Here is a 20,428-nt window from a genome sequence, read left to right as displayed (position 1 = left end):
TGATGGTGCTTGGCTTCCCCTGGGAGCGCCTCAGCGGGCGGGGGAGCGGGCTGGGGCCGCGGCCCCTTTAAGCCGAGCCTCGGTAGCGGGTGGGAGCTGTCATCCGCTGACCAATGAGCGTTGGCTCCGCCTCCCCGCCCCTTCCCCTCGCTGCTCAGCCGCACTCATCCTCGAGCTGGTCCCTGGGATGCGTTCTGATTGGCGAGCCGGCAGGCAGTTCGCCGCTCTTATTGGCTGGAGGAGCGCCGGTGGGCGGTGCTGCCCCCTCCCAGGGTAGGCTGCGGAGCGGGGGAAGGAGACGCTGCCCTTCCGCGGCCATGGCGCGCAGCGCGGGGAGAGGGCGCCGAGCGGGGCTGCGCGCCTCTCCCCCCCGCCACGGTGAGTGGTGCCGGCCGCGCTCGCTCGCTGGGGCCCATAGGGCAGCACCATCGCTGGGGAAGGGGGGTGATGGGAGAAGCGGAGACGGGGACCCCGAGAGTGGGAGTCGGGCCTGGGGGCGCACTGAGGTGCAGAGGGTACGGGAACCCGCGGGCCGCACATGTGCGGGACGCCCCGGGGTGCACAGGGCCAGGGAACTCCGGTTCGTATGGCCCGGCTCGCCTCGCCGGTGGGTTCAACACTCCCACAGTGCCCCGGCATCAGAGCCCCTGGTGCGGAGAGCTGCGAGGGGTGCCCCAGGCAGAGGCGTTTCCTCGGGTCCTTGCTCCCCATGCAGGCGTAACACCCCCCCCCCCGGGGTGTGCCTGTACCCGAGCCGCCTGCACCTCGCTGCCTTCATCTCTGCGCTGGCCAAAGCGTTGCGTTTAACCTTGTGAGGAGAACGCATCACTCGTGTGGGCCGCGGCCCCTGCCACCTTGAGACCATTTCCTAGCGTCTCCCAGATGGGGGACCTGCCTGCGGGCAGTGAGGTGAGGGCAGGCAGGAGCAGGGGGTCCTCATGCAGCTGGAACACCACGGGTGGGTTTAGCCTGTGGGTGCAGGGGAATGGATACCAGAGCCCGGTGTGGCTGCACGTGAGGTAAGAGCAGTGTGGCCTGGCAGAGAGCGGGGCCAAAGGGTTTGTGTTTAAAAGATGAGGTTTCAGTTTCTGTCGCTCTGTCAGTGATGTGAAGCATGTGCCTCTTCCCCAGCTGCACTGAGGAAACTCGGTGTTGAAACCTCTGGGGAAACACCTTTGGTGGTGGCTGTTGAGCGGGTCCATGGTGCACAGAAAACTACAAAAGCAGATTTTTGACAATGAAAACAGACCCGTGGTTATTTGTAATCTATTTATATGTATTCTCTTATAATGGTGCTGTGAACAAAATCCCTCCAACCACATGCTACCAGTTCTGGTGCATGTAGAAACCTCTGGCAGCTGTCAAGTCTGAGGCTGCTGCTGCTATAGAGCAGTGTAGGGACCTGCCCCCGTGGTTGGTAGGATAAGCAAAGCAATTGCTGCTGCTGCTGCTGCTGCTGCTGGTGAGAAGATGCTTTGGATCTGCTTGGCTTTAGTGGCACTGCTGTTACAGTGTGGTTTGTGAATTACAGTACAAGGAGCACACCTGGAGTATTGTGTGCAGTTCTGGTGTCCTCAACATAAAAAGGACATGGAACTGTTGGAACAAGTCCAGAGGAGGCCACGAGGATGATCAAGGACTGGAGCACCTCCTGTATGAAGACAGGCTGGGAAAGTTGGGGCTGTTCAGCCTGGAGAAGAGAAGCTGTATGGAGACCTCATAGCAGCCTTCCAGTATCTGAAGGGGGGCCTATAGGGATGCTGGGGAGGGACTCTTCATTAGGGACTGTAGTGATAGGACAAGGGGTAGCAGGTTAAAACTTAAACAGGGGAAGTTTAGATTGGATATAAGGAGGAAATTCTTTCCTGTTAGGGTGGTGAGGCACTGGAATGGGTTGCCCAGGGAAGCTGTGAATGCTCCATCCCTGGCAGTGTTCAAGACCAGGTTGGACAGAGTCTTGGGTGATATGGTTTAGTGTGAGGTGTCCCTGCCCATGGCAGGGGGGTTGGAACTTGATGATCTTGAGGTCCTTTCCACCCCTAACTATTCTATGATGCTGTGAGGTGCAGGCTCACTCACCTGATTTTCCCCTCTTCCTGCAGGAGGAGCATTGCTGGATGAAGGCTGAACCCAGGACTCTGAGCCAGGTGTCAGAGGAAAGTTGGATTTCTTTGTGAGCAGCTCACACAGCATCCGCAACAAGTACCCTTCCCCTTGCTGGCTCCTGGAGGTGCCAGCATCCTTGTGCAGACATGGCATTTAGAAGGACAGAGGGAATGTCCATCATCCAGGCCTTGGCCATGACTGTGGCAGAGATCCCTGTGTTTGTTTACACCACGTTTGGGCAGGTACAATAGTGGGAAAGGTTTTTCTGTCTCATTCCTTGGGTTTTCTTTGTGATAGTTGTGAGGGACAGAGGCATGACGGGGTGATGCTGGGGGACCTGGGTGGTTTGGGGGTTGGTAAGAATTGCATGGAGAATTTGGGGTGGGGGGAGATCTGCTGGTGGTGGGCTTGGAGTTGGTGGGTTTCCCGCATCCCTCCCTGGGAGAATGCATGGATTCAACCCTTCTCATCATCAAAGGCGCTAGAAAAAGACTTCTGTTTTAGAGAAGAGTAATGTATTTCCCACTTGTTGTAACACAACACTTGGAGCCATAAAGCTGAGCTACATACCAGGGTTTCAGAGCTGAATTTGGATAGCCTGGACTGCATCTCTTGCAGGCTGTGTGCAAATATGCAGTGTGTTTTGGCAATGAAGATTGAGACCAAGTTCTCCAGGCTCTGTCAAAGCGATGCTCCACAGTTTCTCCGCTTCCAAGTCTTAGTTGTGTAGCAGGGGCTGTGTTTTGCAGGTGGGAGGGGGAATGCTAAGGGTGTTTCTGTTTAAGACTGCTTTAAAAATAAACCAAGGGTGGTGGAATTGGTTTTTCATTGTTGCTCTTTCATATCTTTTGTGTTTAAAGTCTGTCTTCTCTCAGCTGCGGCTCTCTCCAGGCCTGCGTAAGGTGCTGTTTGCTACAGCTCTCGGGACGGTTGCGTTGGCTCTTGCAGCTCATCAGCTGAAGCGGCGTCGGCGTCGAAAGAAGCAGATTGCTCCAGAGAAGTGTGGCTTTAAGCCTGGCGGGATCACGGTGCCCATCTTGCCAACCAGAAGGGTCTCCTCTGTCAAGAAAGGTTGGCCTTGCAAAAAGCGAAATGCCCCCCAAAAGCCTTTTGTGAGGGAGCAAAGAGGGTGCACAGGGAGTGATGGGGGAGAGGAAAGTGAAGCCATTTATATAGTCCATCAATGCAGAATGTAATTGGAAGCCTGAAGTACAGTGCCATGAACATAGGGTTAGTGCAGGAAAGGGAGGGGCGCTGAGCTCAAAGCCCTTGCTTTGAAAGAAGCAAGACAAAAGTGGCACTGAGGTTTTCACCAAGGTTTGCAGTTTCCGTCCCCCTTCCTACAGGAAGACCGTGGACCTGTTATGCTATGTGCCCCTGACAGTAACAGCCCAGGGTACACAGTGACCTGGTTATGTATTGATCTTGGTGATGCCAACATGAGGCCTGACCCAGGGGTCCCTCGTGCAGACACGTTGGTGAGGTTGGGATGGTAGAGGGGAAGTTGGCCTGGGGTAGGCTGGGGAGTTGTGAGTGTTCATCCAGCTCTGAGGCAGCTCCTGCACCTGATTGTATTGATTTTGGGGGGGGTAAGACTGACCCAAGTCCTCAGCAAAGCACTTTTAAGTATTTGTTTTGTGAAACATGAAAATCCCTAAACAGTTTTAATAATAACCAAAGGAGGGCCATCTGTGCTCTGCCTGGCCTGGGGGAAGCTGGAGGAGTTCCTTCTTGATGCTTCCCACTTGCCTCCTGCTGTCCATGAGTGGTGAATAAACATTAATTCCTCAGCCGTGGATCCCCACTGATATCAGCTTTATTAGTGTCTCAGGGCAAAATAGAGCATGAAGTAGATCCGTGACTTATTTCTAGGTACTGGATGCTGCTTTGCCCATTCACAATCACACTTCCCAGGGCAACGTTCCCCTCCCTCTTCACAGCTGCAGTGAACTGAACCTTAAAATCCTGGTTTTATGTGACCTTTCCTTGCAGGATACTCCAGCAAGAGAGTGCAGAGTCCTGGCAGCAAGAGCAATGACACACTCAGCGGGATTTCCTCCATTGAGCCCAGCAAACATTCCAGTTCTTCCCACAGCCTCACCTCGGTAAGATGGGAGATGTGAGTTCACCTACCTGTAACAAGGGCACCAAGTCCTTGGTCTTGTGCTGGCCCAAGGATAATGCTAAGGCTCTTGGAGCAGGACAGGTTACAGCCTAATTGTAGGGTGAGTTCTGATATTAACCTTGCAGTGATTGTCTGGGGTTGCCTGCATGAAATCGGAACAGCATTTTCCCCTCCTGTGCTGGGGCTGCTCACAGGTTGCTTGGTTGTTAAAACCAAGGTAACTGCCAAAATCTGATAGCTCTGTTCAGGAAACAGTGCAGGTTGAGCACAGCCCAATCGTTCTACCTCCTCCAAAGCCAAAAGCAGCCTATAAATACAGGTAATTCAGGCATAACCAGGCAGCAGAAGCCATCACTGCTTATATCCACCTCTTGTGAGACTAGACACAGAATTGCTGGGGAGCATTTGTAGCTTTAAGACCTGTTTTATATCTATCTCCATTGCCCAAAGCCTTGTGGGCTGCTGTTGGAGCATTGGGCAGCCCAAGTGAACCTCTGCAACTTCGTGCACTGTGACTTACTGCAAACCAACCCCTTGGCATCACCTGCCTGGGCTTGGTGGCTGGTCAGCAGTGCTGTGGTAAGGAGAGGGGAAAAGCACCCCCAGGCATCGCTGGGTTTTAGCTTGTTCTCTACAGTTGAAGCAGCAGAAAGCTGCCAAACTCTGTGCTGGGCACAGTGTGTCTCCAGCAGGCGGCAGTGTCGGCCCAGCGATGAGTGTGCGCTGGAATTCTCATGGAATAACTGGGACACGATGGGACGTGTCAGTAAGCACCAAGCTGTGTCCAGCTCTGACCTCCCTCTCCCTTTGGGGGCTCTCACATCCATTTAATTCCCCTGCGGCTTCTCCCTTCCCACAGATGCCGTCCAGGATTTGTATCCTTGAAGCCGGTGTCTCTTTAGATAAAAAGCTACCTAAATACCTTTTTTGCTGCTGGTGCATGGGTGGGGATATCCACAGAGAGGGATCTGTTCCCGTATCCCCTCCGTGGTGTGGGAGCTGAGTGTCTGTGACACTGTACTCATTGCTTTCATGTTAGTTGATGGAGAAACAGCTCATCCTTCGCACAGCTGCAGTTTCTGTCTCTTCTCTGGTCTGCTTCCTGGGGTTCTTCTTTGCCATCTAATAAGTAAGTCAGCAGCAGTGAACTGATGATTTGCAGTTCTGGGTCTCGAGGTGATTTATTAACACTCCAGAGATCAACCAGTGGAGGCAGGGCAAGAAGTCATTGGTCAGATTATTGCGGTAGGTTTTTTTCTATGATCAGACTCACATTTGGACACCTTTTTCTGAGCCATATGAAAACACTGGCCATTGATGGTGTCTGAGCCCAGCACTTTATTGGGTGGGACTTTAAAAGCCATATATGAGCTAGTATGAAACTGGAGAAAGGTGACAGTTTGCTGTGTAGCTCTTAGTGCTTGGCTGTCGCAGGAGAAGCTTTGGTTACAAAGAGAAGAGTGAGGATCCCCCTGGCCAAAGCTCTCAGCTGTTCCGTTGTTTGGACTGTGGTCTCTTCCCTCCCACTTCCAGTGTTTCATGTATGGATACCAGGAGCTGCCATGAACTTTCTATCAAAATCCTTGTGCCTTTGTAGTGATTGCTTTGGAGCTTTCTGGGGCTGTCACCTCCATCAGTTCTCTCCTGCTAGTGCTGCCCACTGTACCTGGTTTCCTAATGAAGCTTCAGTGTAAATTGCTTGGGAAGGTAATTCCCACACAATTTCCGGGGCTTCCCAAGACCCTCCTGCGGTGCTGGGTGGAGAAGGGGAGAACTTCTCACCTTGCCTCCACTCTCAGCATGGTGGGGCTGTCGCAGCTGACAGCGTAGTGTGAACCCAAGCAGGAAGGGGCTGGTAGCCCTTGATACCTTCCCCTTCCCAGGGCAGGGAGAACTGGTACAGGAGAGCACAAGGACAAACTCAGGGAAGGGAGTGACTCACTGGTGGTGGTGTTTGTGTGGTCTGAACATAGCTACCCCTGGAGAGACTTCAAAAGGTGTTTGCTGCTCTCTGCTCCCTTCCTGCAGATGGCAGCAGTCAATTCCTCAAGTCCAATACCAGCATCAGCAGGGATGTGGGAGGCCCAGGTGATGGGAGATGCTGGAGCCATTGGTGATTCCAGTGCAGAAAGCCTCTACATTCAAGGTAAACAGGCACAAGGGTAGCATTACCCTGGGGAGGGATGTTTATCACTGTCATTCAAAAAGAGCGTGCAAATTGACACAGAGCATCAGCAGCTCTCTAATGGGAAGCTCTATCCTATTCTGAGCTTAAACTCCATCACTTGTTAGGTACAAAAATCCCGTCTTCTCCTAAAGAAATGTTTCTCTTTTCTCAGGGAATAATTTACTTCCAAAATACTGTTCTTGAGCAACAGGATCGCCTTGTGCAGAGAACAGTACTTTAAAAGTAACATGGCTGATGTTTTAACCAGTTTGGGGATGTTCTTAAATACGGTTTAATTTGGATTAGCAGTTAAAAGGGAAAGAAATAGAATACATTTATTCTTTCTTATCAGCTGGGGAGAACTTCCCTCTTCACTGTATTGTCTAAATGAGCAAACACTCATGCTGTATTGCTTTGGCCTCAGAGGGCCTGAGGCTCATATAGCTTGTTTTTGGTTGCATTGCCAGGCATGGAGCTGTTTGAGGAGGCCCTGCAGAAGTGGGAACAGGCACTGACCATCAGGCAGAGGGACAGTATTAGTACCAGCACTCCTGTGCCCTGGGACAGCAAGAAACAGCAAGAGAGCATATCTGAGAACATCTCAGAGGTAGGTCTCCACTATTCCCTTGCTGGGCAGCATGCTGAATGGCAGCCTCTGTGCTGGAAGCAGTAAGTTAGTAGGAGGCTAAAGAAGAGCAAATTAAGGGCAGAGCTGGGCCAGACTCTGTTTAAGACCTGTCTGTAGCTGCAGCTTCTTTATGCAACGGGAGTGGGTGTTTTTAATGTCTTTTTAATAAGTCTCGCCCCCTCATTCCCCAGCTTTTTCTACCCACCCTCCAGCATGGTGTCAGTCACTGTCAGGCAAGTCCTCCAGCAGCAGAGGCTGCGGTAGGAAAGGCTGTAACTATACAGCATCCGAGAGGAGGGAATAGCTTTTGTGTGACAGTGTTGTGTCTGCGACTTCTGAATGCATTTGAAAGCAGAGATCATGATGGTAGCTATCACTTGCTAGAGAGCTGGGTGGAGAATAAGAGGCCAGCTGGCTGCATGAGTAAGGCAAAGTGGGAACTCAGAAGGAGTTAAGTAAGCAGGAGGGGTAGGGAGATGTGTAACTTGTTCAGCTACAGCTATGAACCCCAGTATTTTAGGACAGCACCTTCTATGCAGGGAAGACCTCTGATAAGAGGAGATCCAAACTAGAATGGCTTACTGACAACCATGAGGCTCAAAAGAGCAGCTGTAGCTCAGGACTGTGAAAGGAGTTAAACTCCCAACTCTCCAGGAGTTCTCACTGGCAAAAAGAGTTCCTGGTGTAGGAAGCATGCAAGATATTTGTCTTTTGTCCTGGATAATATTTACCTAAGTCAAATCTGGATTCTCTTGTTATTGTCCCTCTTTGAAGAGTCCTATATAGTATTTCTAAAGCTGATTCGAAACCAGTTGGTTCATTATCAAAATAGATTTCATGCTTGTTATAGATTTCATTTCTTGTTAATGCTTCTGTCATCTGGGTGCGATACTCATGCAGACACAGGGCCATGAAGGCAAGTCTTATTTTTCTCCTTTTTCTTCATTATCCTCCTGTGCTGCTTACAGCCAAGTTTGCTTATGCCCAGCATCTTAATCCAAGGACTCTTAGTCAGTTGTCCAGTCCTAGATCCTCTCTTGTATTCAACACAGCTTTTCTGGCGCAATTCCCTCTTGAAATTAGGCTAAAATCACAAATCATGGGAGCTCAGTGATACATAACCCGTTAAAATACCTGTTATTCTGGATGGCAGGTTAAAGTTCTCAAGTTCTTTCTTCCTTTTTTTAACAGGATAATAGAATTGCAAAGCTAAAAAGCCAGATGGTTTGAATAGGCTGTGTAGAAACTTCCCTCCGCTTGCGTTATTAGCTGCACTGTAGGATTAAGGAGTCCTCTCTCTTGTTTCTTTCTTTGTTTTTTCAATCATTTAATCTGCAAACTGCAAATCCCATTTTCCTGAAAACTTCCTCCCATGTCTGTGCTGTCTGTTTGTCTCTGCCCTGGCTAACTAAGGGTGGCTTTTATGTGTGTTCAAGGAGGAGTCCCAGAAAAGGGAATTTGCCGAGAAGCTGGAGTCCCTCTTGCACCGAGCCTACCATCTCCAGGAAGAGTTTGGGTCTTCACTTCCATCAGACAGCATGCTGCTGGACCTGGGTATGGGAGCTGAGTTGGAAATGCGTGGAAGGGGCAGTTTCCATCTGGATGTATGGCTTTTCTGTAAGCTAGGCAATGTAAGCTAGGCAATGTAAGCTAGGCAATGTAAGCTAGGCAATGTAAGCTAGGCAATGTAAGCTAGACAAAGGGCTCTTTGTGGGGTGGGGGAGAGGGACAGCACAGGAGCTAAGAGGAATGATAATTCATAACCTCCAACACATGCAGCTTCTTCCTTTCGTTCAGAAAAGACTTTAATGCTTCCATTGACGGATGGGTCACTGCGGCTACGGACAGATGATGAAGACAGCTCAACCTCGGAGGACTCCTTCTTCTCTGCAGCAGAGGTGACTTAAGTTTCAGCTGTGTCACAGCCCAGCTACTTGGAGGGGAGCCACAAAGGAGCCAAACACCTCTTGGTAGAGGAAAATAGTAAAACATGGAGCAGCAGCCCCAAGCTGGGAGGTTCTTGATGGATGTTAGAAAAAGCCTTTTTTTAATCAGGGACGTGGTGCAGCCCTTTCCAATTGGCATTTCCATGTCATCTTCCTATCTATTGTAGAAAGCCTGCCATAACAGTCAGGGAAGTACTGTAAATGTAATGTAATGTGGCTTGGTTACCTAAAATTTAGGGGATATTGAGCTGTCAGAGCTGGGACAGCTTTGAAACTGGTGGGAAAAGAAGTATCTCTGCATGAAATAATTGGCAGTGATGCAGGCTTGCTGGCTGAGGAAGGCACATCGCGCGTGTGTGCGGTCTCTATGTGCAAACGTTAATGAGATCATTTTGTTCTTCCTGTGTCTCTTGCCACCTCTACAGCTCTTTGACTCTCTCCACTTTGAGGAAATGCCATTCCACCTCTCTAAGCCAGTAGCAGCATATGAAGAAGCTTTGCAGTTAGTGAAAGAAGGGAAAGTTGCGTGCCGGACGCTGAGGTGAACACAGCTGGAGTTGTGGGTGTTTTTGTCGAGGCTCCTTTGAGTAGTGTGAATACATAATTTGCCTCTGAGCAGCCCTTTAACCAGAATAACCCTGTGTGGTCAGAAACTCAGCATCCTTCCTGCTCATTCAGACTTCCCAGGGAAGTAGCCCCAGATTTTAGGACACAGGTTCAGAAAGGGTAATTGTCCCAGGAAATTAGCAATGGGAGATGGGACTGTTGTGGGAGGCTGGTAGGCAGAGTCCTGTGCTGTAACTCTCTTTGCAGAGGTGCTCTGGTCCCCCAGGGAGCTGTACAAAGGGAATGTTGTTACTTTCTCCTAGGCACAGACTGGGGGTTTACTTTTTGTTCTGGGGACTGTAGTTGATACGAACACAGACATCAGGAGAGCTGGAATTTATGCAGTCCTTCCCCTTTTCCTCTAGGACGGAGCTCCTTGGCTGCTACAGTGACCAGGATTTCCTAGCAAAGCTGCACTGTGTCAGGCAGGCCTTCCAGGTGAGAATGGCTCCTGGGTTCCTGCAGCATGCTGTTGTCAGCAGTGTGGTCTCCTCCACCAGCACAGGGCTGAAGGCTTTGCCTCTCTAAAGCAAATCAAAGCAGCAGCCTAAGCTTCCCTTGCTTAATTCTGCAAGGGAATTAAGCAATCCCATCCTGAGCAATTTGATTTGGAGAGCGGTGGTTATGTAGCTGCTGATGCTGATTTAGTTCTGGGAATCAAAGATTTAGGAATTTCAGAGCTGCCCAGAAGCTGGTGCTCTCACTTAAGAGATTTTCACTGGGCTGCAGTCAAACCTCTGAGGTGGGGGAGGATGGTTTCTGTCTCCTTACCACAATCCTTTTCCTGGTAATGTATGCCTAGAGCCTGAAGAGCAACTTTTGCACCCTGGCCCCACTGTCAGGCTGTGGCCCCTGTGCTTCCCTTTTTGCCTCTTCCAGTCTTTCAGCCTGATTTTTTAACTCACTTCCTGGAGACAGCAGGGCTTTTTTTTTTCTACACTCCAGCTTATTAAAGGTTGATGATACGGTGTCTGCAGCATTCACTGCTTCGTGTCTTGTCCTTTCTTGATCCCAGCTCAGAATTCATGTAGGTGTATGTGCTCACAGGAGATTTTTTATGTTCCCTTTGCAGGAGCTGCTGGAGGATGAAAGCAATCAATTGTTTTTTGGGGAGGTTGGGAAACAAATGGTGATAGGACTGATGACAAAAGCTGAGAAGGTAAGAAGTTTGTATAACAACTAAGCTGTGTTGTGAGCACGGAGACACTTGTTCCTCCATCCCAACCAGAGTTTGAACAGTGTGTTGGAAAAAGAAAACTTGGATCTGTGTGCTGGTGACTAGTGATAAATACCTGTGCTTTTAATCTTGTTTAACCAAGTTCTCTGGAAAGAGCTGTTCTGTGCATCTCCTATCCAGAGTTTGATGCTGTGCCTCACTGGAGAGGATACGGTGTGTGCATCCTACACACACAATCGCAGCATCTCAAGCGATAGTGGAAAGGGAAGAGATAGTAAAACCTTTGCCTCAGTGATGTAGCAGTTCAGATCGCTGGCTTAGTCACTTGGTCACCCCCTGAACAGGGAGATTGTTGCTTGCACAGCATTAGTCCCTTAGTGGCTCAGTTTGCATATAGGTGACAGGTCTTTAGCTACTAGAAAGTGGAGCAATGTAGGTGTGTAGGTGCTTTGAGGCACAGCTGAGCCTGGGGCCATCAACACCTCCTAGAAATAAATGATCTCTTTCTGCATGAAGAGTGTTTTGGCTAAAAGCTTTATGAAGTCACATGCATTTATGTTGGTGTAAGCTCAGAGTAGACAAACTTTGGTGCCTGCATAGCTGTTGTACCTTCTGAAGTGTTTTGTTTCTCTGCTCTCCCAGAATCCCAAAGCTTTTCTGGAAAGCTACGAGGAAATGCTGCATTATGCACTGAAGCAAGAGACCTGGCCGACCACTCAGCTGGAGCTGGAGGGAAGAGGGGTTGGTAAAAGACATTATCTCTACCAACTTGCAGAGGAGTTGGAAGATAATGGATGTGTACGAGCAGCCCAGGAGTGAAAGTACTGCTGCTGAAATACTATTACATTGTGTACTTCGTCTCATTGCATTTTGTTACTTCAAACCAAAAGAGTAAAGTCCATTTCTTTTCTTTAAGCCTGTTCCCTTTACAGACTGTTCTGCTCTCTGACAGGTGGTGTGCATGAGTTTCTTTGATATTGTGCTGGACTTTATCCTCATGGATGCTTTTGAGGATCTGGAGAACCCGCCCTCCTCCGTGCTGGCTGTGCTGCGCAACCGCTGGCTCTCCGACAGCTTCAAGGAGACAGTGAGTAAATGGGGAGTTAAACTTGTGCTGAGTGTGAGATTACAGGGCCAAGGCTGGGAAAGAGTAGAACCTCAGCTGTCCTGGCTGAGCTGAATTCTCTCTTTAGAAATAGCAGCCTTTCCTGAAGCTCTAAACAACAATCATCTGGTACAGGTAAATTGTTTACAGGAAAGCTTTCCCTGTTTTGAAAGCTCCAACAGATTTACTTCTCTAATGGCCTTTATCAGTGATGCTAAATGATGACAATGCGTGTTCTCATGAATGAAAATGAGAAGCTCAGAATGTAGGGAAAAACATGTGTGGTTTTGTGCACTTGGCCATTCATTCTGGTGGTACCTCAGCAGCTCCTGTGGCTCCAGTGGCAGTGCTTTCCACTAGTCCTGGCCCCTAGCTGGGTATTTAAGACTGATTAGTTTCATAGAGTGGTTGGGAGGCACCTTTCAACAGCTGTCTGCTTCCAGTCTGCATGCTGGGGGGTGCTTGGTAACCAGATCAGGTCATACTTTGGCTTTTCTGGAAGGGATTTGGAGTGGTTAAATCTGCTTGGTTGAGATGGTCTCTCTCGGTTAATCATAGGCTCTAGCAACTGCCTGCTGGTCAGTTCTGAAAGCAAAAAGGAGGCTTCTGATGGTAAGTAAAACTAAAAGGGAAAAAATCTAATGTATTTGAAGCTGCAAGCACCCAACTCTTGACAAAATACAAAACCACAGTGATGTAAGACTGACTCACATTCTCTGTGATGCTTTAGAGCGCTGGGGTCCTGCTGTTCTTGCTCCAGTATTGCCATACCAGTATTTTACTGAATCAGCCAGAGTTTATTCTCCCTTTTTCTTAATGTGAGGATTCAAAAGACAACATTTCGTGTCTGGTATTCCCTCTCCCTGCTCACAATACCATAGGAATGGTCACAGGCTCCAAGCAACAAGGTGCTGGAATGAATGGCTCCTGCACTTCTCTGCTTCTCAGCACTGATTGCTGAGTAGCTATTACTTGATGCATTTCCCTTAAATCTGTGGCTTTCTGAAGTTTCACAGCAGATGAGTTCATGGACCTGTGGAACAGGAAGCTGCAACTTCACAACCTCAGTTCTGCCACAGGGTCTGTGGCCTCTGGCAAGTTTTCAACTCCTATCCCACAGCCAGCTGGTACAAGGAGGTTTGCCTGATGAGGTGGTACAAACTGAAATGAGAGCGTTGAGAGTTGTATTGCTGCTACCATGCAGTAGCTCTGTCTTGGATATTTGCATGCCCTTTCCTGGCTTGGTCCAGATTTTCTTCTGTTTGTTTTCCTCCTGTAATAGTAGTTTAGCAACATGAAGACAGAAAGTTCTAGTCATTGTTCAAGGGATCTGAAAGATAAATGTAATCCTGCAGGAAGAGATGTTCTTAAGTAGCTCTTCAGTTATTGCAGTGTGGTGCTTTCTGGCAGGGAATTTGGTAGCTGGTATGGAATAAGCTGCTAATTCTGAGCATGAAGAATTCTTCCTTTCCTTGTGACAGGTACCAGATGGTTTTATCTCTCATTTCTACTCCGTATCGGAGCATGTCAGTCCTGTTCTAGCCTTTGGTTTTCTGGGGCCCAAGCAGCAGCTATCTGAAGTCTGCAGTTTCTTCAAGGTAAGGTGGTTTTTTTTGTACCTAATTTTGTTGTGGGACTCCTGCTGTCTCCTGTCTTAAGGCTGCAGATGTGTGCTTTTGGTGACTGATTTGGCATTAGAGAAACTTGGCTCTGTACAAAAGCCTTCTCAAAATCACTTTTTTTGAGATGCAGATCACTGAATTTGGATTGGTAAGAATCCCACAGCACAATTTGCCATAACTGGTAGCAAAAATGTGAGGTTATAGAATCACAGATTGGTTTTAGTTGGAAAGGACCTTTAAAGCTGATCCAGTTCCAACCCCTGCCACAGGCAGGGACACCTTCCACTAGAGCAGCTTGCTCCAAGCCCCGTCCAGCCTGGCCTTGAACACTGCCAGGGATTGGGCAGCCACAGCTTCTCTGGGCACCCTGTGCCAGCGCCTCAGCACGCTCACAGGGAAGAGCTTCTTCCTAATACCTAATCTAAAGTTCCTGTCTTTCATCTTAAAGCCATTCCCCCTTGTCCTACCTCTTCAAAACTGTCAAAAAGTTCCTCTCCAGATTTCTTGTAGGCACTGTTTAGGTATTGGAAGACTGCTTTAAGGTCTGCCCGAGCCTTCTCTTCTCCAGGCTGAATGACTCCAGCTCTCTCAGCCTGTTCTCTATAGGAGAGGGGCTGCAGACCTCTGAGCATCTTCATGGCCTCCTCTGGACTTGGTCTAACAGGCCCATGCTCTTCTTATGCTGGGTGCCCCAGAGCTTGTGTTGGCAGGTGGGGGGAGATCTCCTTACTGTAAACCTTCCTTTGCCTTTGCAGCACCAGATAGTACAATACCTAAAGGACATGTTTGATTTGGACAACGTGAGATACACAACAGTGCAGTCGCTGGCAGAAGACATTCTGCAGCTCTCACGGCGGCGCAGTGAGATCCTCTTGGGATATCTGGGCACTGAGACTTCCCCGGAGATGAACGGCATGCTTCCTGGTGAAAATGAGCCGCTGAAGGAGCTCATCTGATCTGTCAGGGGAGGAAAACAGTTTTGTACAAGGACCTTTCTCCTTCCAGAGATGGATAAAACTACCTGCAACGTGCTGTGGTGGCAGTGAGACTTCACACGCAGCAACCTGGTGGGACCTTCTGCTTTGTGTAGCCGGTAGTGTTTGCTGGGATGGATCCAGGACCACTTGCCAGCTTATGGTTTGAATTTCTTGTTTTGTTCCACCATTCTGTTCTTGTTATTTTTAATGTGTCATATGAACCATGCCTGGGCCCAGGTTTTTGCACAATTCCCTTGGCTAGGGACAACATACACGCACCCATTCACCCGTGTGTTCTCTGGGAGGTAACCCCTGATGTTTACGGTTGTGTGTGGGAGCAGGAACATCATTGGTAAATTCTGCACTTGACCATTAGCTTCTTGAAGAGGCTTTGTTTGCTTTGGGGTTTTAATTATTGTTCTTCTCTGCTGTGTTGCTACAGACATTACTGCTGATTTTTACCTTTAGGTGTTTTAATACATGCAATGTGACTAGCAAAGGTTTCTTTCCCGAGGAGGAAGAAATACTTCTGTAAAGCGCTGAAGTAAAATGCAGACTTCTGTAACCAGTCTGAAGCTCTAAGGAAGTTGGTCTGTTCCCTCGATGTTGCTGCTGTTTTCAGGCCAGATGACAGGCTCTGTGCCATGGTCATCCACCCTTAGGAGATTGCTGAGGTCTATGTTTGCCCCTAAGGCAAGATATTGTGAGAAAGGGGTGGATTTGCATCCTGCCTGTGCATGCACAAAGTCTTTAATGTCTGTCAAAGTGCCTTGCTGCATTTCAGTATGAGCCATTAGCAGGTTTTGCTAGGTAGGAGGTGTGGGGTGTACACAAGCAGAGGGAATTGATGTACTGTGCTGCTTATTCCTTCATGCACAACGTAGTAAGAGGTGTAGATGGTGGATGTGATGTACAAAAGGGGTTATGTGTGCAGGCAGCTGGAGAGCTGGGATCAAGCTGGTGGAGAGGAAATGACTCATGATAGTCTGTCAGTCCTAAGAAACATAGCATGGTTTTGGGTATAGATCAGATGCATGTGTATGTGTGCCCTTGTAATGCTGAGACAGGCTCTTCTCAAATGATGTGATCCTGCCTGCATAGCCAGCACCTGAAACCTGGCTGCTCTGGGACATGTGCTGAGTTGGATGCTAGCATAGGATAGCACTAGTGTTGCATGCTGGACTTGAAGAGTCCTGGCTTGTGTGAGGTTTGTGGTGATTGACTGAGTCCTCTCTGAATGCAGTACTGTGGATGAAGGTCGAAGGTCCAGCCTGTGCTTTCTCCTGGTTTAATCCACAGACAGCTCCAAGTCCCAGCCTCAGAACAAGGAGGTATTCAGGGAGAAGAAAATGAGGACTTTCACAAAAACATGGGCTTCACTGTTTATTCTCCAGACCTGATTAGTTATCCCTTCTGTCTGTTCTAGGTAAAAGGCATAAGTGTTATCTAGCCATTCTTTGTAAGGGGGACCAGAAAATGTAAGCATCTGGAGATTCCATGTGAGTGGAAAGTCAGTGCATGGGCTTGGAGAACACAAATGTCTTCTTTCTTCCTTCTAGGATATCTAATGTGGATTCTGCTGGTAAAAGCAGGAAGGAAATAAGCAGGGAAAAATTAAACAGGAGGATGTCAAAAGAGTAGATAAATGCTTCTGAGATGCTTGCAAGAGGGTAAGTGTAGAGTACGTAACATCTGTTGCTTTATAAGCGCACCAGCCTGATGTGGCTTATCCTGAAGACCGAATTAATGCTGTAAACAAGACAGTGCTGAAGCAGAGGTGAGGAGCAGCTGACCCAAGTGAGGCTGCATGAAATAAGCTATTATGAGGAGGCTTTAAGAGGCAGCAATTGAATCTAGGAGAGGTCTCTGAGGTGTTTTGCTACTGGCAGCATGATGTGAGAGAAGGAACAGTGGATGTTGTATTAGCATGACACACCTGCTCTGTGTAAATGTGATTCAAAAATGTGTTATATTATAAAAGCAAGTTACTTGTGGGGGGGGAGTTTATAGTACTTTATGTTCTTATGTGGCTGGTTTAGAAGAACGAGTAACTTCAGCAGCTTTGTATAATGGTTAAAAAGATGCTAAAATGTGAAGGTTAATGTAATAATACAGATTGTAATTCTAAAGAATCAATGCTGTTAATTTCTCATTTTTAGAGTTGTTTTATGTGTATTTATTTGCTACTTTGAGTGTCTTTTGGCCTCAGTGCATGAGGCAGCATGTTGTGTGCAGGTCTTTTCACACTGTGGTGGGAAAATGGCAGTGAAACAGCGTCCCATGAAGCAACACTAACTTGCACTGCGGCTTTTTAAGCTAAGAAACTGTAAATTCCCAATCAATTAAATGGAAGAAAGGTGTTTTTTTTTACAGCTTTATGCTTTTCCTTAGCTCTTATTGCAAATAGAGTACCCTGCCCTCCCAGCGAAGGTAAAGAGGAGTCTTCCCTGAGAACCTCTGCAGCTTCTTGAGTGTATGTCTGCAGAGACAAACTGATTTTCTCTTTACAGGGGAGGATGGGAGGATGTTAAACTCTGCATGCCCTGCCCTGTCCCTGCTATTTCATTGCTGCTCTTTCTCCCTTCCTAATCCCTGTGTAGCCTGAGAAGAAAGGTGTTTGCAGCCTCCTGAAGGATACTGTTGAGATCAGTGCGGTCAGAGGAGCTGTTCCTATGAAAGAGGCTCTCCCTGACCTGAGGGGTGGTGATCAGTGACCTGCTGCCTTCAGCTCCTTTGGATGCAACCCTGAGCAGAGACTTGGGCTGCTTCCACTGATCCCAGCAAGAGCAGGGCTTGGCCCAACTGGCAACCACATACTCAGGTTTGCAGGATAGAGTCAAAGGTGATGACCTCCTGCCCCCTGGCTTTGTAAGAGATCACAAGGAAATCTTCTTCTCCCCAGCATATTCTGTTTAGCAAAGGCAATTCTTCAGTATTAGTAGCAGATGAGATAGGCATTCAGGTAGAATCTCTAGAGATAAGCATTTACCTTTTTTTATAATGAACCCTTATTCTCAAGGAGTTAAATCATGCTGGGCTGACACTTGCACGATTTTATCACTGGGGATTTGAAGTGGCTTTGCAGCTATGAAATAAAATCCTTTGGTAGTTTCTGATGCTTCAACAGACCTTCAGATATGCATGATTTTTTTGTTTTTTATGTGGGGGTTGTAACAAGGTTCACCAGTGGTTAAAGTACATCCTCAGTACTTTAGCGTGTATGTAGAGACTGCACCAAATGGCTCTAGGAGGGTCCTTATGATCCTTAAAGCACAAATACATTAATAAATAAGAGGAAAAATCTGCCTTGTTATCTACAGGACTAAAATGGCTTTGAAGAGCAGGACTTGTGCTGTCTCATATAAGGAGGCGGGAAAGCAGGATGTCATCCCTCTTCAGTAGAACATTCCTTTGCTGTATCTGAAACTAATGAATGTAAACTCGTGCCTATTTTTGCTTGATTTCCTAAAGGTGTACAAATCTCTTGTTTTGCCTCTTCCTTTTTTCTTTGCAGCTATTTTTTTAAAATACTTTAATCTTAGGCTGTGGGCATTCCATGTCAAATAAAACTTTCCTTCATTGAGTGTGGCCTTTGTTTCTAAATTCCCTGGCGAAACTTGCTAGAACCTCATTCTCTGGTTGCTGATGTAGGTGACAGTTGTGTGACATTTCTGGTGTTAGTGATGGTATGAAACAAGGCTCGCTTTTCCTGGAGTCAGACTGCTAAAAGTAGGTTTTCTTGGTCTATGGGGTTTGTTTGCATGGGGACTTTTGCTGCTTCTAGCAAAGACAAGTCTGTGGATGAAGCAGGTTCTAAACCAAGACAATTCATTGCATGTTGAGCAGTGGTTGAAAGCTGGGCTTTCATTTCTGAGCTGTTTCTGGCTCCATGGTGGTTTGGTTGTGTTTGGGTGTGATGTGGGCAGGCCAGCAGGCTCTGATAAAGTGGTAACAGAAATCCCAGCGAGGAGCAGAATCTCTTCAACACTGTCCAAGTTCTTGTAGCATTCTTACCAGCCTCCTAAACGGTGTGAAAGAAACCCAGCTAAAGCCTGTGGGTTGGTATCAGAGGTGCCCATCTGCTAAGCAACGCAGGAAACTCATCTCAATCATAGCGTGTTTAAATACTTTCCTTTCCGAGTGGTGCAGAAACCAGACTGAAGCAGGCAAGCTCCTTGCTTCCACAGTGATTAAGATTCCATCCATACACTTAATACAAGCCAGCCCCGGTTAGCGTTAATGCAAGTCTGTCATGAACTGGGATATATGCAAATAAAACCTTCATGAATAGGAAGGTTTCTGTCTTGTGCCACACCCTGAACGTTGGTTGGAAGAGTTAAAAGGAGTTTGTCTCGGTTTCCATGGTGTCAGACTGTATATTCATTCCATCTCCTACAGCAGCTTTGTGCTTTCTTATGCTGAAGGAACAGAGCAAAGGCTGTGCTGTGTATTGACACTTTCTTCTTCTGTTCAGGAAGGAGTGGGTGAATATAGCAATGAAGCCCACAATTTTCAGTACTTGTCATGGTACATAGATCAAATGTAATCCACTCTGCCAGCATAACTCTATATTCAATAGCTTGGGAAGGAGGAGATTTATTTAACTCGACTATGAAAGCAGCAAATCACTCATGCTACCTCGCAGCAGCCTTCTGCAACGAGCTTGACTTCTGCAGTAAATATTTGCTCTTTCTCTCCAAATAATAAGACTTTATTGCTATTTTAATTCCTGCAAGGGGGGGAAATGTGTCAGCTTTGAAGAACCTGTTGGAATTAATGGGACGTAATCATCATTGCTATCTAAAATAAGGTATTTCACAACTGCAGGAAAAGGAGTTTTCTCCCTGTTTGGGTGAACGTGTTGGGGGATAGAAACCCTTCCCTGACATACACACAAATTAAAGGCACCCCCTTGCCTATGTTTATCACTTGTGCTGCTCTTGCATATTATTCTGACAGGAAAACCCCATAAGTTTTACGTTATAAGACAATTTGATGTGCTCATGTAAAGATGGCTTTGCCTTCTGCAACCTTTCCTGTGTGATGCTGCTCCTGGGTCTCGCTTGTGGAGTGCTGCAGTTTGTTCTGGTGGTTTGGGCTCCGCAGGTAAGTATTACCCTCTGGGGTCACACTGATTTCAATTTGGTCTTCAAAGCAGCTGATTGCAGTGCTCAAAGTTAGTTGGAGAGGGGATGAAAGGTTATTACCTTTAGACCAGGTGGTGCCTGGTCTTTGTAATGCCTTTTGAAGGGTGCACGTTGTTTTCTGCCAGGGCTTTACTTCAGGAGTTTCACATGTGCACGTCCGCTGGTCCTTCACTGAGCTATAAAGGAGATGTGGCTATTAAAAGAAGGATAAAAAAGGGCATTTTCAATTTTGGAGAGGTTATAAATTGAAAATCATCACCTGTGTGTTGAGCTAAGAAATGGGCTTAAGCTGTGCAAGAATCCAGTGCTGCGGTAACACCGTTTATAAGATGAAGGATTCCCTCCAACCAACACCCTTTAAAGGGTGACAGGACACAAGGGGATTTTTTGTCACTGACAGCGGGTGAAGGGGATGAAGCAGCTCCTCCAGCACCAGCCCCACACGGCCCCTCCCATGGCGGGCACCACACGGCAGCAGCCGGGTGAGGAGGGCTCGTCAGGGCGCTGCTGCCCCTGGGCCCGGCCCGGCCCGGGGCTGTGGGGGCACCGGGCGCCATTGGACCCCTCACCAAGCCCCTGCCTCAGCCACGGCGGCGGCGCGGCTGACTGGTCGAGAACTGGCGGCAAGGGAAGCTGTTCATTGGCTGATCTGCATCACTCCTTTCGCCAATGATTTAGGGCAATGACACCCGCCTTTCTTCCGATTGGCTTTTCCGCCCCCTGCGCCCTCCTCCTATTGGACACCGATGTTAGCGGCTTATTGGTTTTGCCGCTCCCCGGGCTGGGTTTTTAATTGGGTGGCTATGGGTTGGCCGGCGCCTC

General features: G+C 48.1%; 1 protein-coding gene across 5 annotated transcripts; it reads left to right on the top strand.

Annotated features, from left to right (window-relative positions):
* Window positions 1-309: 309 nt before the first annotated feature.
* Window positions 310-16,611, top strand: MIGA2 (mitoguardin 2). 5 transcript variants are annotated; one of them, XM_061476990.1, is made up of 16 exons: window positions 310-378; window positions 2,103-2,348; window positions 2,967-3,177; window positions 4,099-4,211; window positions 6,260-6,377; window positions 6,866-7,005; window positions 8,463-8,580; window positions 8,824-8,924; window positions 9,398-9,513; window positions 9,944-10,016; window positions 10,651-10,737; window positions 11,398-11,496; window positions 11,708-11,842; window positions 12,419-12,472; window positions 13,342-13,458; window positions 14,238-16,611. In XM_061476990.1, exons 2-16 carry the CDS (start codon window positions 2,253-2,255, stop codon window positions 14,436-14,438), a joined length of 1,779 nt encoding a protein of 592 aa, XP_061332974.1. In that variant the 5' UTR covers window positions 310-378; window positions 2,103-2,252; the 3' UTR covers window positions 14,439-16,611. The 5 variants fall into 5 exon arrangements, with proteins under 5 accessions (XP_061332974.1, XP_061332976.1, XP_061332975.1 ...); XM_061476992.1 differs by having other exon boundaries at window positions 313-378; window positions 2,106-2,348; window positions 2,982-3,177; XM_061476991.1 differs by having other exon boundaries at window positions 313-378; window positions 2,106-2,348; window positions 8,466-8,580.
* Window positions 16,612-20,428: the final 3,817 nt, after the last annotated feature.

This window comes from Pezoporus flaviventris, unplaced genomic scaffold (assembly GCF_033815535.1).
Source record: "Pezoporus flaviventris isolate CSIRO_AGI_PZ_B2104156 unplaced genomic scaffold, CSIRO_AGI_Pfla_v1 ptg000097l, whole genome shotgun sequence".
In the NCBI taxonomy this organism is placed as follows: Eukaryota; Metazoa; Chordata; class Aves; order Psittaciformes; family Psittacidae; genus Pezoporus; species Pezoporus flaviventris.
The sequence above is the reverse complement of the archived record's forward strand: the minus strand, read 5'-3'. Positions and strand labels throughout refer to the sequence as shown.